The sequence below is a fragment of the Odocoileus virginianus genome, chromosome X (genome assembly GCF_023699985.2).
Source record: "Odocoileus virginianus isolate 20LAN1187 ecotype Illinois chromosome X, Ovbor_1.2, whole genome shotgun sequence".
NCBI lineage: Eukaryota > Metazoa > Chordata > Mammalia > Artiodactyla > Cervidae > Odocoileus > Odocoileus virginianus.
The window spans coordinates 47,147,972-47,163,000 of NC_069708.1; the positions used below are offsets into that span (position 1 = coordinate 47,147,972).

At 35.1% G+C, this 15,029-nt stretch overlaps 1 protein-coding gene across 3 annotated transcripts in view; it reads left to right on the forward strand.

Moving 5' to 3' along the window:
• DIAPH2 (diaphanous related formin 2) overlaps positions 1-15,029 on the forward strand; it is a 953,573-nt gene that overhangs the window by 474,495 nt on the left and 464,049 nt on the right. For all 3 annotated transcript variants that reach the window (XM_070461796.1, XM_070461795.1, XM_070461794.1), the window contains one exon: positions 6,457-6,696. In XM_070461796.1, coding sequence (XP_070317897.1) covers positions 6,457-6,696 — 240 coding nt within the window. The remainder of the gene's footprint in view (positions 1-6,456; positions 6,697-15,029) is intronic.

A 15,029-nucleotide genomic window follows, 5' to 3' on the forward strand; every position in this document is an offset into this window, starting at 1 on the left:
TTTAGGTATCGGGGGAAACACTTTTGTAACAAATATGTAATTATTACAAATATATGTTAATTCCCATGAATCTTTAATATTATATATTGAAGATATTAGATCACATATGCTCACATGTGATGGCAGTTGAAAATGTATTTCTTAACAGTGAAAAATGAAAGAAAATAGAAATCACCTTAAAAGTGAGTGACACATGACTTCAGGAGTGGCATAGGACTGCTTTCTCCTCCTTCCCACATGATTGTTACACTTGGATCTTTTTTCTTTCTCTCTGGAATCTTATGGTAGTTTGGCAGAACATCAATATTCACCAGCTGATAGGTAGTAAAGTGTATAAAATTCAAATTATATTAACAAAATTGTGTCTAACTCTTTGGGGAAATAACCAACTTGTAGCTGCTCTCACTAAAGCTGTCAGTGTACTTTTTTTTTTAATATAGTGCAGATCATCTGAAGACATGATAGTTGCTTGATGTGATTTGATAGACAACTATCTTGTAACACAAATAAATCCCCTACATAATACAACACCTTGGTCAGCATCCCAGAGCACTTCAAGGAATGAATTATAAAACAAAGGATGCCAGTCAACTAAAATGCTGCAAGGGACCACAAGGAAAAACAGACATACGTTTCAGCCAAGTTTTTGTTACATTTCCTTATATCACTTAGGTGCACTCAAGTACCTTTACGAGACATGAGTCTTTTAATAATTGTAACTGTGGCTGGGGATGTCACTCAGTGCTTCTTACAATTTCTCTGCTTCAGTTATCTAAGACATTCCCTTAAACAGACAAATCCTCTAATGGAGATTCAGCTATTGTCTATCAGTCTACCCTGCTCTGATCATAAAAATTCATACTTCTGACTGAAGGAAATTCTATTAGTATGATCAAAGCATACTGTCTTGTGGCTTCTGTTAAGAGAGTCCATATAGTTTCACCTCCTCCATAAGTCTATTTTTATAGTAACATGTTTTCACTGCTAACATTTCTAGTGGAAAATTTATATGATGCATTGTAATTGACTGAAGGGAGCACTGCATGATACTTACAAAGTGCTCAGTAGATATTGAAGGCCATTCTTCATCAAGCCGTAGTGACACACATTCCTTAATGGATGAGAAAACTTCATCTCAGGTTTTGGAGAACGGTCAGGGACCATGGTACCTTCTTGGGGTAATTTCAGAGAATGAGTAAAGAGAATAATAGCAATAATAGCTATTGTTTTAGAGTGATTCTATTGTGTCAGCTATCATGATAGCAGTTTTACACATAAGGTCTCATTTGTCTTACTGAAACACGTATGAATGACTTAAGGAATACATTTTACCGGTAGAGAATAAAGTGTCAGAAACACTTGGTAAATTGCATTAGATTATAACTATAAAGTAACATAACTGTAGTTCAAGTCCAGATCTGTGTAACTCAAAAGTTTCATTTCTTCTACTATAATTTACCTTCTGAGTCTAGAGAATGCAGAGAATGATTTCTTTCCCTCTCTGAGCATGAAGGGGATAATTCTCTTGAACCTATCTTTCAAAATAGTTATTTAGAGCTCTGAATTCGGGCTGTTATTGAGCCTTGGCACTATCACTGGGATGATCCTTTTGGTAGCTAATTACTTTACATAGGAAGTAGGGTACCTTCTTACTGCCCCACGTCAGCCTACTGTAATGCCTCTTTACACTGTGCATCTGCTTCCCAATCCTGTCCTTTGCTGATATTGGACTTTCTGTTTGTATTAATGAGTACATCCATTTATTCACTAATTTTATAAAATTTTCTTTCAAATTACATACGATATTTATCACCTGCTCTGCACTAAATTTTATTTTAGTGGGTAAATGAAGGAAGAGATTTTGCAAGATCAAAGGGCAGCTGTGATCTTCTTATAATGCACAACCTCTTCCCTGAATCAGGTTGATTGGTGATAGATTGTATCCAGTAATAGCAGTCAAGAAAAGTAATTCCCTAGGATTTCTGGTTTGACATCTTAGCCGAAGACATCATTTTGGGGACAGTAAAATATTACCATCTGTTGTTAATTTTGTTCAATAGGCAACCCACCTATCTTCCTTGGGAGAAGATCTAGAAAATAGTCAGCTAGCTCAGGAGTGCTTTTAAAATCAATCAGCAAATATTTGAATGTTTAATATATGCAAGGACCTTTGTTCAGTGCTACACAAGAGGCAGTCTTTGATTCTTCTCTCTACATACTCCTCATCAACAACCTGCCTCCCACAATGTTCTGATAACTCTGAAATCTGCCAACTCTGATACTTATCTCCTAAATTCAAGGACTGAATTTCCAAATGCTACCAGATATCATAACAATAGCTAAACTCAAAATTTCAGGAAAGCAATATTATTTCCCTATTATAGAGGTTCATTTTACTATTCATGTGACGATTTGGAGGGGCGAATCCTGGAAGGATTAGGGAACACATTTAAATAGTTTTAGTGATTCAACCTTGAAGTATGTAAATTTTAAGCTTGAATGATGAGAACTGAAAATAAGAGCCAATTCTAAGTAATTCTTCAGGTTAAAATATAGGCAAGGAATGGTATTAAATTACACTGTGTTTTCCGTGATTTCAACATGACTTCAAGGTTTGGAGTCTTAATGTTGTTGCTTAATCGCTAAGTCATGTCCTAATCCATGTCCTGATAATGGGAATCTAATAGTGTCTTTGTTAGAAGTAAAATACACTGGTGTCTGAAAGGATGATCAACCAAGTTCACTTAAATGCTAATAAAAATGTCTTGGTAACATCCAACTAATGGTTTTTATTTGTGGATCTCACACTATTTACCTCACCTTTCCACAACTCAAGAGATAGAGACAAAAAAGGAAGGAACTAATATATATGGATCATGTGTTTGGCTCCTACCTAATTTTCAAAACAAGACTGCTTAACAGGACTTTCCCCTTTATTACAAATGAGGAAATTGAAGCAGAGAAATTAGGTGGATTAGCTTTATACAATCAGACTCTGCAAAACTGTCTAGATTCACTCATTTGGTTGAATTTGCTACTAAGCCTTACCCTACCAGCCCCCACTGCCTTAGTCCCTGGTTGACTTATAGGTATAGGTAGCAGATCAAGGGAAGCAAATTCATCTACCCTCATTTTCTGAAACAAACGTAAAAACCAAACAGTAAGCCAAACCAAATTGGCACTTCCTTCTGCCTTCATTAATGCCAACAGTATTCTACCTCACAAAGGACTAAACACCATGGAACCATCTTTGACTTTATCCTCCCATAACTGGTCATTTACTACTAAGTCCCTTTGCTTCTTCCTTAATTCTTTCTCTCGTGTATGTTGCTTTCTTTCCCTTTCTATTGTCAACATCCTAGGGCATTACCTGTTTCTAAGACCTTTTGAAAACTTAACTAACAGTATTCTTGTCCCTAGTCTCTTTTTCAACAAGTCATACATACCACTCTCAATATGACCTAAGAGGTGGCCTGGTATAGAGTCTGAATTCTGTAGCTAAAATGCCTGAGTTCAGAACTTCAACATACAATTTGACTCTGTACAAGTTATTTAGTATTTCTGTGCTTCACTTTCCTCATTTTTAGGAGACTAATGTGAATAATGTGTTTTCCTGGTGGCTCAGATGGTAAAGAATCCACCTGCAATGCAGGAGGCTCAGGTTCAATCCCTAGGTCAGGAAGATCCCCTGGAGAAGGGAATGTTTCCCCACTCCAGTATTCTTGCCTGGACAATTCTATGGACAGAGGAACCTGGTGTGCTATAGTGTCATAAGGTCACAAAGAGTCAGACATGACTGAACGACTAACACACAATGTGAATAACCATTTCCTAGGGTGGTTTTGAGAATCAAATCCACATATATGTATGTAACAGATTTCAAGAACAGAGACTGGCACAGAGTACTCAATGTTAATTGTTGTTATTGTTACTATAATTATTAAAGTACTTTCGGTCACATTATTTTGGTTGGGGGTGGTATTGGAAAAAAAATCAAATCCATGCTGTTTTGGGTTTGTAGACCAAGCATTGAAATACAAAGCCCAGAAACAGTAGACCAAGCATTGACATACAAAGCCCAGAACCAGATATGAATGCAACACAGGTATGAATGAAAACAAATGATATTAGAACTGAAGCAAGACTAAAAATATCTATGTAAGCTTAGGTTTTAAATTCCTTGTGGATCTCACACCAAAGCTACCCTGGTGTTCAGGGTTCCTATAGGTCTTAAAGGGCATAGCCAGAAGGGAGGTATATGGTGACTAGCACCTGGTCCAGGTAGTTCTGTTGTTTTTTTAACCATCAGGGAGACTGAAAAATTCCTACTTCTTAAACATATATTAATAAAATAATAGAAAACTTGCTTCTGTGCTAATGATAGCCAGGTAACAGTAAAACGAAAGTAAAAAGTGGAAAAGGATTTGGAAACAGGGATAAAGGCATAAATGAAGGCAGAAAAAGACGTAGGGCCTTGGGTAGCTTCCCACACAAATTTACATGTGGGAGATTAGATTTGTTCATTCTTGGAGACTTTAATGTGGTTAGCTTCCAATTTTTATTGCATTTACATGGACTCTAAAGTGACTTTAATTCAAATTCTGCCCCTAGGTATATACCTCATATATTCCTAACCTATAAACCTTTTCTCACTTCATTCTTTCTGTCTACAACTTCTTTTTGGTCCCTGTTTGTTTTTGCTTGCTCACTCATTTTCTCTCTCTCCTTCTCTCTACTTGCCTAATTTTTATTTATCGATTTGTATCCCCTCTACTGTGAAGCCTTCATTAAACGTTGTAGTCATAGAGTTTAAAGTTTTGTCTTATTTCAGTGAACATCTCCAGCACTTAATTTCTATTTACCCATTTAGAATCATGGGCTAGTTTTATTGTTAGCTATAGTTATCAAGTGATTGTGTTATTAGTTTTAGGCTATATTGGACACTTTTTGTGAGTAGATGGTGTGTCTTATACTTACTATGCGAGTACTGAAAAAAACAGTAGGATGCTTTGAATATTCCCCTGATTGTGTTTTTGCAAAGCTATTGATGAGTGATATCACCTACATTTCAGACATAGTAACAGGGATATTCCCAGTATACTTTTATACATCTGCCTATGAAAAGCATGAATGCATATAGGAGGATTAGCAGACAGCAAAGGTTAATTTTTGGAGAGGCAGACACCCATGGTTAATGACAAATTTTATTTCAAAAAGGGAAAATGATAGATTATGCTTTATTTTTGTATTAGAGCAGATAGGGTCTATTTGACAACTCGTTTTGCTGCTTTTGAGGGGTATTTTGTCCCCTTAAGAACTCTTAGTTTAAGAGTCCTTAAACTAAGGACTCTTATTTATGTTGTCAAATTATTTTCATGTTGTCTACAGTAATCCCTTGCCTACTCTGTGACTGGCATTTGTATTTAAAAAAGCTAAGCTATATGTAAAAAATAAAATAATTAGGATTGTTAATAATTTCATTGTGTATGTGCTTGTGTATATTCTTATGTGTTGACCCTCCACCCACCTCTCTCCCAGAATTAATTTGGTGAATGAAAAGTAGTTAAATAACCTGGAGTTATGGGAAATTAAAGACTGAAAGAAATTATTATTATAGGAATTATACCAAAGGGAATAGAGAATGTGGACCCATACTATGAGACAAGTAAAACCTAACTTGAACTGTTTTGAAGAAAACCAATATAAAATTCTTGAATAATGTACCTAAAAGTAAGTTCATGTACTTTTACCATAACTTATTTAACATCAACATTCTGTCAAGCAGGTGAAATTCTTTAGAGCATATATAAATATTTAATATATTTTATTAATATAGATCATAGGTTTAAAATTATTAGGTGCTCAATCAGAGCTAGTCTTCTAGCTCTGGTTTAAAACAGCATAGAAATAGGTAACAGTGAAGCCACATTTTTTTTAGGAAATGTATTTCCACTTATATTATCTGTCATCATATATGTTTTTTTATATGTGGCCCAGCTGTTGATTCAACTCAATGTTATATTTGTGCATTTTCATGGTTCACCTCAGGGACAGATTTTTGGCACTTTAAATGTTATTGGTGACTAATGATTATGCAATTAACATCTAGCAGCTGGCTAGCTTCAATAATATTTTCTTAATGCTATATGGATGATTTCATTTATTCTTTGAAATCAAACATGTATTTTTTTAACTTTTGAAAAAAATACCCTTTTGAAATGTCTAAAACAGAATAATATTTGTTAAACTGTTCTGGAGAAGGAACTACAACTGTTAAAACCCAGAGAGAATTCATTTTATTCAAAAATTTTACAGTATCATCTATAAAATGATCCACACTAGAGAGAAAAATAATGGGCTTTATATATATATATATATATATATATATAAAATATTTATTTATTTATTTATTTGCATGTATATATATAATCTCATACAGCATTCCTTATCTTACAGATGAGCTCAGTGAAAATGTTGCGGCCTCGTCTCAATAGCATTCTTTTCAAGCTCACATTTGAAGAACATGTAAACAACATCAAGCCAAGCATCATAGCAGTAACTCTGGCCTGTGAAGAACTGAAGAAAAGTGAAAGCTTTAACAAACTTTTAGAGTTAATTCTTTTGGTTGGAAACTACATGAACTCAGGCTCAAGAAATGCCCAGTCTTTGGGTTTTAAGATCAACTTTCTCTGTAAGGTAAGAGAACATCTTATAATGCCAGTTTAGAACAATAATCTCATTTATGAAAGAGAAGTCACTTTAAACACCAATAATATGTAAGCCAATAAAGTATGCTTTAAAAGGATGAATTTTATGGCATGTGAGAGCTGGGTTCAGTCTCTGAATTGGGAAGATCCCCTAGCTAAGGGAGTGACCACACACTCCAGTATTCTGGCCTGGAAAATTCCTTGTTCAGAGGAGCCTGGCAGGCTATAGTTCATGGGGTCACAGAGAGCTGTACATGACTGAGTGAAGTCATCTTTAAAAAAGATAAATGATTTTTAAAAACCTTACTGTAATAAAATCTCAAAGAATGCAAATTCTTATATGGTATACTGTTCAGCTCTTGCTGATCAAATCTTTCTGGAGTTTTTAGATCCAAAAAAATGGCTTTTATAAACTAGATGCAATGTTATATTTTAATGCCTTCAAACTTATTTTGTGTCTGTCCAGAAATTATTTGAGGAGCTAAGTTCAGTGAGGTAATAGCCAATTATTTCTTTCTGAATATGCTTTGCTTACTCTCTTCTAGGAAAATAATACTCTTTTTTGTTGAAAGTGTTATATTAATAAACTTATACCTAGAATCCAGTGTAATAACTAAAAGTTTTTTAAAAATTAAGTGATAGTCCTCTTACTGTTTTGATAAAACCATTTCATGGTATTGTTCTCGAGGTTTTAATTCTTGTGAAAGTTAAATAAAGAAACGGACAAGTGATGATATAGGTCCATTTCTAGGTTAGTGCAAACCACCATATTCAAGGGAAAAACCTGTCACAAAAAGAAAACTGAACAGACTCTGAGGGGAAGGCCTGTAAGAAAGCTAGAGACAGAAATAAATCTGAAAACAAGCAATCAGTTTTTGACATCTCACCATTGTTTCACTTTTTTTTTCTTTTACATCTGGAAACATTACAAACCTTTGGTTAGTTCTTGAAGTATATTATTACAAGAATCCCCAATCTAGGAATGGATTTAAGTTTCTTTTCTATTTAAGCATTAAATAGATGTGCATTACATATAAATGTGCTAGCATTTTAATATGTATCAAAAATGATTTGCTCCTGGTTGTTCTCTCCCAGATAGACATAAAGAATAACATTTGTAGATCAGAAGATGCATAATGAAATTGTATTGTTTACTCCTGATTTATTTTTGAGAGGCATAGGGAAATATGGGAAGATAGGGAAGATGGTCTGGAATGTTAGATTTTTGTTAAAAAACACACATTTTTAGTCCCTCTTCTTGTGATATGAGGGGACATGTGAAATTATTTGATAATGCCAATGAGAATAAAGCAGTGCTTGTAATAAATTAGAATAACTCACACCCTGGTTTGGAGGGTAAAACTAAATAAGACTTTTCATTTTATTGCACATCATATACTCTAAACTTGTACAAGCATCTGTTATCAAGATGTTAGTTGTTTAGAGCATATACTGTAGGCACAGTGAGTGAATCTTAAAGTTTTCTTGGTTGGTGATTGCAAAAACATAAATTAAAATATCTTTGGAAATTTGTATTGTTAGTCTGTTTCACATTTAATTCATATAAAGAAGACATTTAAAACAAACTGTCCTAATTTGAACAAATATGTACCTTTTTAAGTGTCTTAATTTCACACTATTCAAATTAAAAATGTGAACTGATTTTATTGAGGTAATAATGAATAAGTCATTTATACATAGGAAGAAAAGATTCCATTAATCTCACAGGATTGTACAGTTGCATGTTATATTTTGGATATAGGCTTCTTCCTGTCATCTTCCTATCAAATGAAAGTTCTTCCACACAGCACTGATCTGACATCTATCACTAGAAGTATGCTCAAAGGATTCAGCACAAAGATTTTTCCCAACTTCAAATAAAATAAAAAATATTCTTGTGGGAAATACTAGCATGTAGTAATAGATGTTGTAAAAGAGAAAGAAGTGAATGTTTAAAAATCTTTTGCCCTCTCCCATTTTTCAGTAGGATTTTTATGTTCAGGGGAATACTTGTCATTAAGAAAGAGAAATATCATATATATGTATGATATTCCCACAATATCTAGGATTAAAAAGATGTTCCTGAAATGGAAAAGGTTCTAAGTAGATATAAATGTCTAAAATGAGAGAAATTTACTGAAGTATGTAGAAATAGTTAGCGTAAATTTATAATCTGTTGGAAATTGAGTTAACTACTGATGTATGATTGGCTAAAATTGCTGTTAAATTCCAGTTATATTTTAAAAGATTACTTGGTTGATTTTTCCTAGTATTTTTCCTTAATAGCAGAGGGGGCTTTCTTTGCTGGGTACTGACTATACTTTTAAAATGATATCACTTGCCTACATAAATTATTCTAATGATTACTTCCTTTCTTGGTGAATTTAAAACTATATTCTTCTACTTTTCATAAGAAGCTATAGATTATGTTAAAATGTTAATATAGTTTAAAAGGAGCCATGTCATAAGCAGTTAAATTTATCAGATGTTTCTTGTAGTAAAATGATATTAAAAATTCAGATGGTCACAATAAGTACTACCCTCATCACAAAATGCTTTGCTAATTTGCAGCAGTGTGTTATCACTGTAAGTCACCAATGTAGGGTGTTGAACTGTAATAAAATCATTTCTCTGCAGATGAGTTTCCAATGTTAGCTTGGCCTATGCTTACCTGTTGATTATTAAAATTCTAACCAATAGTAATCTTGTGCTTCAGGGTCATTTGTTATTTTTGTTTTCAGTGTATAATAACATATAATCTACATTAGAACAAAACATTTAAAAATACTTAGCATAGCTTTCCCTAGACACTGCGCTTTGTGGGTATATCAGATAAGAAATGTGCTTTGCAAGGTAAAAGAGGAGAGTGAAAAAGCTGGCTTACAACTCAACATTCAGAAAACTAAGATCATGGCATCTGGTCCCATCACTTCATGGCAAATAGATGGGGAAATAATGGAAACAGTGAGAGACTTTACTTTTTGGGCTCCAAAATCACTGCAGATGGTGACTGTACCCATGAAATTAAAAGACACTTGCTCCTTGGAGGAAAAGTCATGACCAACCTAGACAACATATTAAAAAGCAGAGACATCAGTTTGCCAACAAAAGTCCATCTAGTAAAAGTTATGGTTTTACCAGTAGTCATGTATGGATGTGAGAGTTGGACTACAAAGAAAGGTGAGCACCAAAGAATTGATGCTTTTGAACTGTGGTGTTGGAGAAGACTTGAGAGTCCCATGGACTGCAAGGAGATCAAACCAGTCCATCCTAAAGAAAATCAGTCCTGAATATTCATTGGAAAGACTGATACTGAAGCTGTAACTCCTATACTTTGGCCACCTGATGCAAAGATCCGACTCATTGGAAAAGACCCTGATGCTGGAAAAGATGGAAGCCGGGAGGAGAAGGAGACAACAGAGGATGCGATGGTTGGATTACATCACCGACTCAATGGACATGAGTTTGAGTAAACTCTGGGAATTGGTGCTGGACAGGGAAGCCTAGTGTGCTGCAGTCCATGGGCTCACAAAGAATTGGACATGACTGAGCGACTGAAGTGACTGACTTGCAAGCAACAGAAATTGACTCTGCCTGACTTAAGCAAAAAATGGAATTTATAGAGAAGAGCTCACCCAGAAAGTGAGGAAAGCCTGAAGAAATTGTCCATTAAAGTAGCACCAATTATAGCAGCTTTGAGAATGCTGAAAGCAGGAATGAATGGGAAGTCTTTTCAGAAACTTGTCTCTAGGGTATATTAGTTGTAAGCATTTTATTCCTTCTTTCCCTGTGTTTAATTCAAATTCTAATTAGAAAGAGAGACCAACTGGCCTGGTGTAGAAACTTTTGGACACAGCCAGGGAAGGAGAGGGTGGGCTAATTGAGAGAATAGCACTGACATATGTACAGTACCATGTATAAAATAGATGGCTAGTGGGAAGCAGCTGTATAGGACAGGGAGCTCAACTTGGTACTTTGTGATGACCTAGAGGGATGGGATGTGGGGTACATGGGAGGGAAGCTCCAGAGGGAAGGGATATATGCATACCTGGGGTTTCCCAGATGGTACTAGCAGTACAGAACCTGCCTACCAATGCAGAACATATTAGAGACCGTAGTTCCATCCTTGGGTTGGGAAGGTCCCCTGGAGGAGGACCTGGCAACCCACTCCAGTATTCTTGCCTGGAGAATCCCTTGGACAGAGGAGCCTGGCAGGCTACCATACATAGAGTTGCAATGAGTCAGACACAACTGAAGTGACTTACCAAGCATGCATTGCTGATTCACATTGTTTTATTGTAGAAACTAACACAACATTATAAAGCAATCATCCTCCAATTAAGAATTTTTTAAAAATAGGAAAAAGATTTAAGATCTCAGAAAAGAAAAAGAAGCCATTTCAAGGAAGTATGAAGAGAAATAAGAGTTTAGTTATACAGCAGTCATGAATAAGGAATTTTAGTGATAATTAAAGGAAAAACATCTTCAGTTTCTATGTATCCCTTGTTTTATTTTTCTTGTATACTTGCATTTTCTAGTATGCATTTTGGAATGTACACTGATTACATATTTAAAATTGATAAGTATTATCAAAAAGTACAATAGGTCTGTGTAAATAAATAATAGTTACCAAAAATAAAAATGAAAAGGAATATCCCTTGTCCAAGTGAAGGCATGATTGTTCATGCCTTAAAGGAGTCTATTAACAAGGATCAGGATACCAAAAGGTAGAGACCAGTGAAGGGATAAAAGCCAGGTCCAAACAAAGGCAAACAAAACAGATGGTTGGTATCCCAGGGGCACACATATATTTCAGAAGACACACAGAAAGCTCGAACTTGTGATACAGTTGAGTAGCCTGGAAATATACATACAGAGTATTATGTAATGTTGCAATATACTTCTGTCAATGAATATAAAAATTAATAGCATTTGAGATTACTTTGAGCTTAACAAGACTTTAGGGGAGGGAGGAATTTTTGTGCTAGAGGTGAAGATGAGTAGTACTGATAAATTAGAACAGAAGGATCTTGAAGGATAGATGTAATTAAGTTATATGGATGGAAGAAGAAGCCATAACCTTACAAGATGGGAGAACACTGGGCTTAGAACTTGCATATTAGCTTCTGTTTTGCCCATCACTAGCCATAGTTTCACGGCCAAGTCACTTAACTCTCTCCAAACCTGTTTCCTCATCTATAAATGAGGAAATACAATGACTCATGTTTATTTTCATAGGATTATTTTCAGGGTCAATAAAATTATCTTTGTCACTGTATTTTGAAAAATTACTGTGTTAAAAAATGGTAGTAATTCTTTTTAATGATGATATGCAACTAGGAATAATTCATGATATGTTTGGGATGAATTAAAAACTACAGTGCCTGGAATACTGGGTGTTATGTTGAAAGCAAATAGCATTGATAGTCAGGTTGTGAGAAGATTTTGAGTAATTTGTATACTAGCGTCAGTATCTTGCCTCCATAACTTTTTTTTTTTTTGAAAATCACTCACACCCATTTTATAATATATGAAGTCCAAAACCTTTGTTTTTCTGCGTTAATATCTCCTTCACCTTTACTATGACTTTCTAGTTATTCTAGCTTGATAGAGAGACATAACAAGTTATGATATGGTATGTTGATACATTTTTACAGATGTAAACAACCTGAAGAAAAGATTTGGTTTTACTGTGGAGAAAATTTTAGATATCTAACTTTGATCTAGAGGGTTAATAGAATAATGTAATTGTGCTACTTTTTTTTCCTAAGATTCACCATTTATATAAAGTTTTGTAACATGATGGTCTTATTTCCTAGAGGCTATCAGATGGTATTAGTGAGAGAATATTACAGCTATCTCGCCAAGTATACAAAAGAAAGCATCTGTCTCCCCCATAGAAGTTGTACAGTAGAGAGTGATTTAGGTTCAGTTACACTCTGAAATATAACATACTAGAAAATGTGACTGCTGTCTGTGGCAACAAAATCAAGAAATTTGTAATTCAAAAGAAATTCTATAAAAGATTGAAGAAAAAAGTTACAGTAAGTATTCCAAAAATTATATAGTATCTAATAATTTTAGTGGAAATGATGTGAATTATCTCTAAATTTAGAACCTTAACATCATAAAATATCTAATCAGTCTAGCCTCTTCAGTCTTCAGATGAGAAAACTGACACTTGGAGAAGTGAAATAATATACTTTGGTTGGTGTATTGGTTAGTTTATGCTGTCACAGGAGAATATTGCAGGCTGGGTGGCTTAAACAACAGAAATTAATTTTCTCAAAGGTTTGGAGATTGGAAGTTTAAGATCAAGGTAACCTGGTTGGTATATGGTTCTCTTTCTGAATTACAGACAGCTCCCTTCTTAGTTGATAACAGTGACTTTCATAAAGCTGGGTATCACAACCAACTGTCTTGCTGTGCTCAGGACTAAGAGCTTTCTTAAGATTCATGACTTTCACTACAAAAATTGGGCAATCTCAGGGAAATTGTAGCAGTTGGTCATGTTAGTTAACAAAAGAACAGGGGTGGTCCTGCCAGCAAAATAAACCCGTGTTCTCAAAAAAAAAAAAAAAAAAAAAAAAAAGAAGGAAAGAAAGAAAGAAAATAACAGGGGCTCTCTACAAATGTAGAAGGGGTGGAATGGGGAGGGACGTTCTCGACGGAGGGGACATGTGTATACGTATGGCTAATTCATGTTGAGGTTTGACAGAAAACAACAAAATTCTGTAAAGCAATTATCCTTCAATTAAAAAATAAATTAAAAAAAAAAGAAAATAGAAGTAGCATCTTGACCTCGTGATTATACTTTATTTTTCTCTCTCTCACCTTTGTTTTTGTTTTTTGTTTTAAACATGTGACTAGAACAGCTCGCCTTTCACATTTTTATAATGTCGTTTGCTACTCTTCTTCATCTCTTTATCGAGTTTTTACCCTTTAACTCTTTTTCTCTGGTTCCCATTACACATTGTGTAGGTAATTATTATAGGACTATTTACTTACTTTTTTTTCATTAATTTTTATTAGTTGGAGGCTAATTTCTTTACAATATTGTAGTGGTTTTTGCCATACATTGACATGAATCAGCCATGGATTTACATGTGTTCCCCATCCCGATCCCCCCTCCCACCTCCCTCTCCATCCCATCCCTCTGGGTCTTCCCAGTGCACCAGATCCGAGTACTAGTCTCATGCATCCAACCTGGGCTGGTGATCTGTTTCACCCTTGATAGTACACTTGTTTCAATGCTGTTCTCTCCGAACATCCCACCCTCGACTTCTCCCACAGAGTCTAAAAGTCTGTTCTGTACATCTGTATCTCTTTTTCTGTTTTGGATATAGGGTTATCATTACCATCTTCTTGAATTCCATATATATGTGTTAGTATACTGTATTGGTCTTTATCTTTCTGGCTTACTTCACTCTGTATGATGGGCTCCAGTTTCATCCATCTCATTAGAACTGATTCAAATGAATTCTGTTTAATGGCTGAGTAAGATTCCATGGTGTATATGTACCACAGCTTCCTCATCCATTCGTCTGCTGATGGGCATCTAGGTTGCTTTCATGTCCTGGCTATTTTAAACAGTGCTGCGATGAACATTGGGGTACATGTGTCTTTTTCGGATCTGGTTTCCTCGGTGTGTATGCCCAGAAGTGGGAGTGCTGGGTCATATGGCAGTTCTATTTCCAGTTTTTAAAGGAATCTCCACACTGTTTTCCATAGTGGCTGTACTAGTTTGCATTCCCACCAACAGTGTAAGAGGGTTCCCTTTCCTCCAAACCCTCTCCAGCATTTATTGCTTGTAGACTTTTGGATAGCAGCCATTCTGACTGGCGTGTAATGGTACCTCATTGTGGTTTTGATTTGCATTCCTCTGATAATGAGTGATGTTGAGCATCTTTTTATGTGTTTGTTAGCCATCTGTATGTCTTCTTTGGAGAAATGTCTGTTTAGTTCTTTGGCCCATTTTTCGACTGGGTCATTTATTTTTCTGGAGTTGGACAACAGGAGTTGCTTGTATATTTTTGAGATTAATCCTTTGTCTGTTTCTTCATTTGCTATTACTTTCTCCCATTCTGAGGGCTGTCCTTTCACCTTGCTTATAGTTTCCTTTGTTGTGCAAAAGCTTTTCAGTTTCATTAGGTCCCATTTTTTTTAATTTTTGCTTTTATTTCCAATATTCTGGGAGGTGGGTCATAGAGGATCTTGCTGTGATTTATGTCGGAGTGTGTTTTGCCTACGTTCTCCTCTAGGAGTTTTATAGTTTCTGGTCTTACAATTAGATCTTTAATCCATTTTGAGTTTATTTTTGTG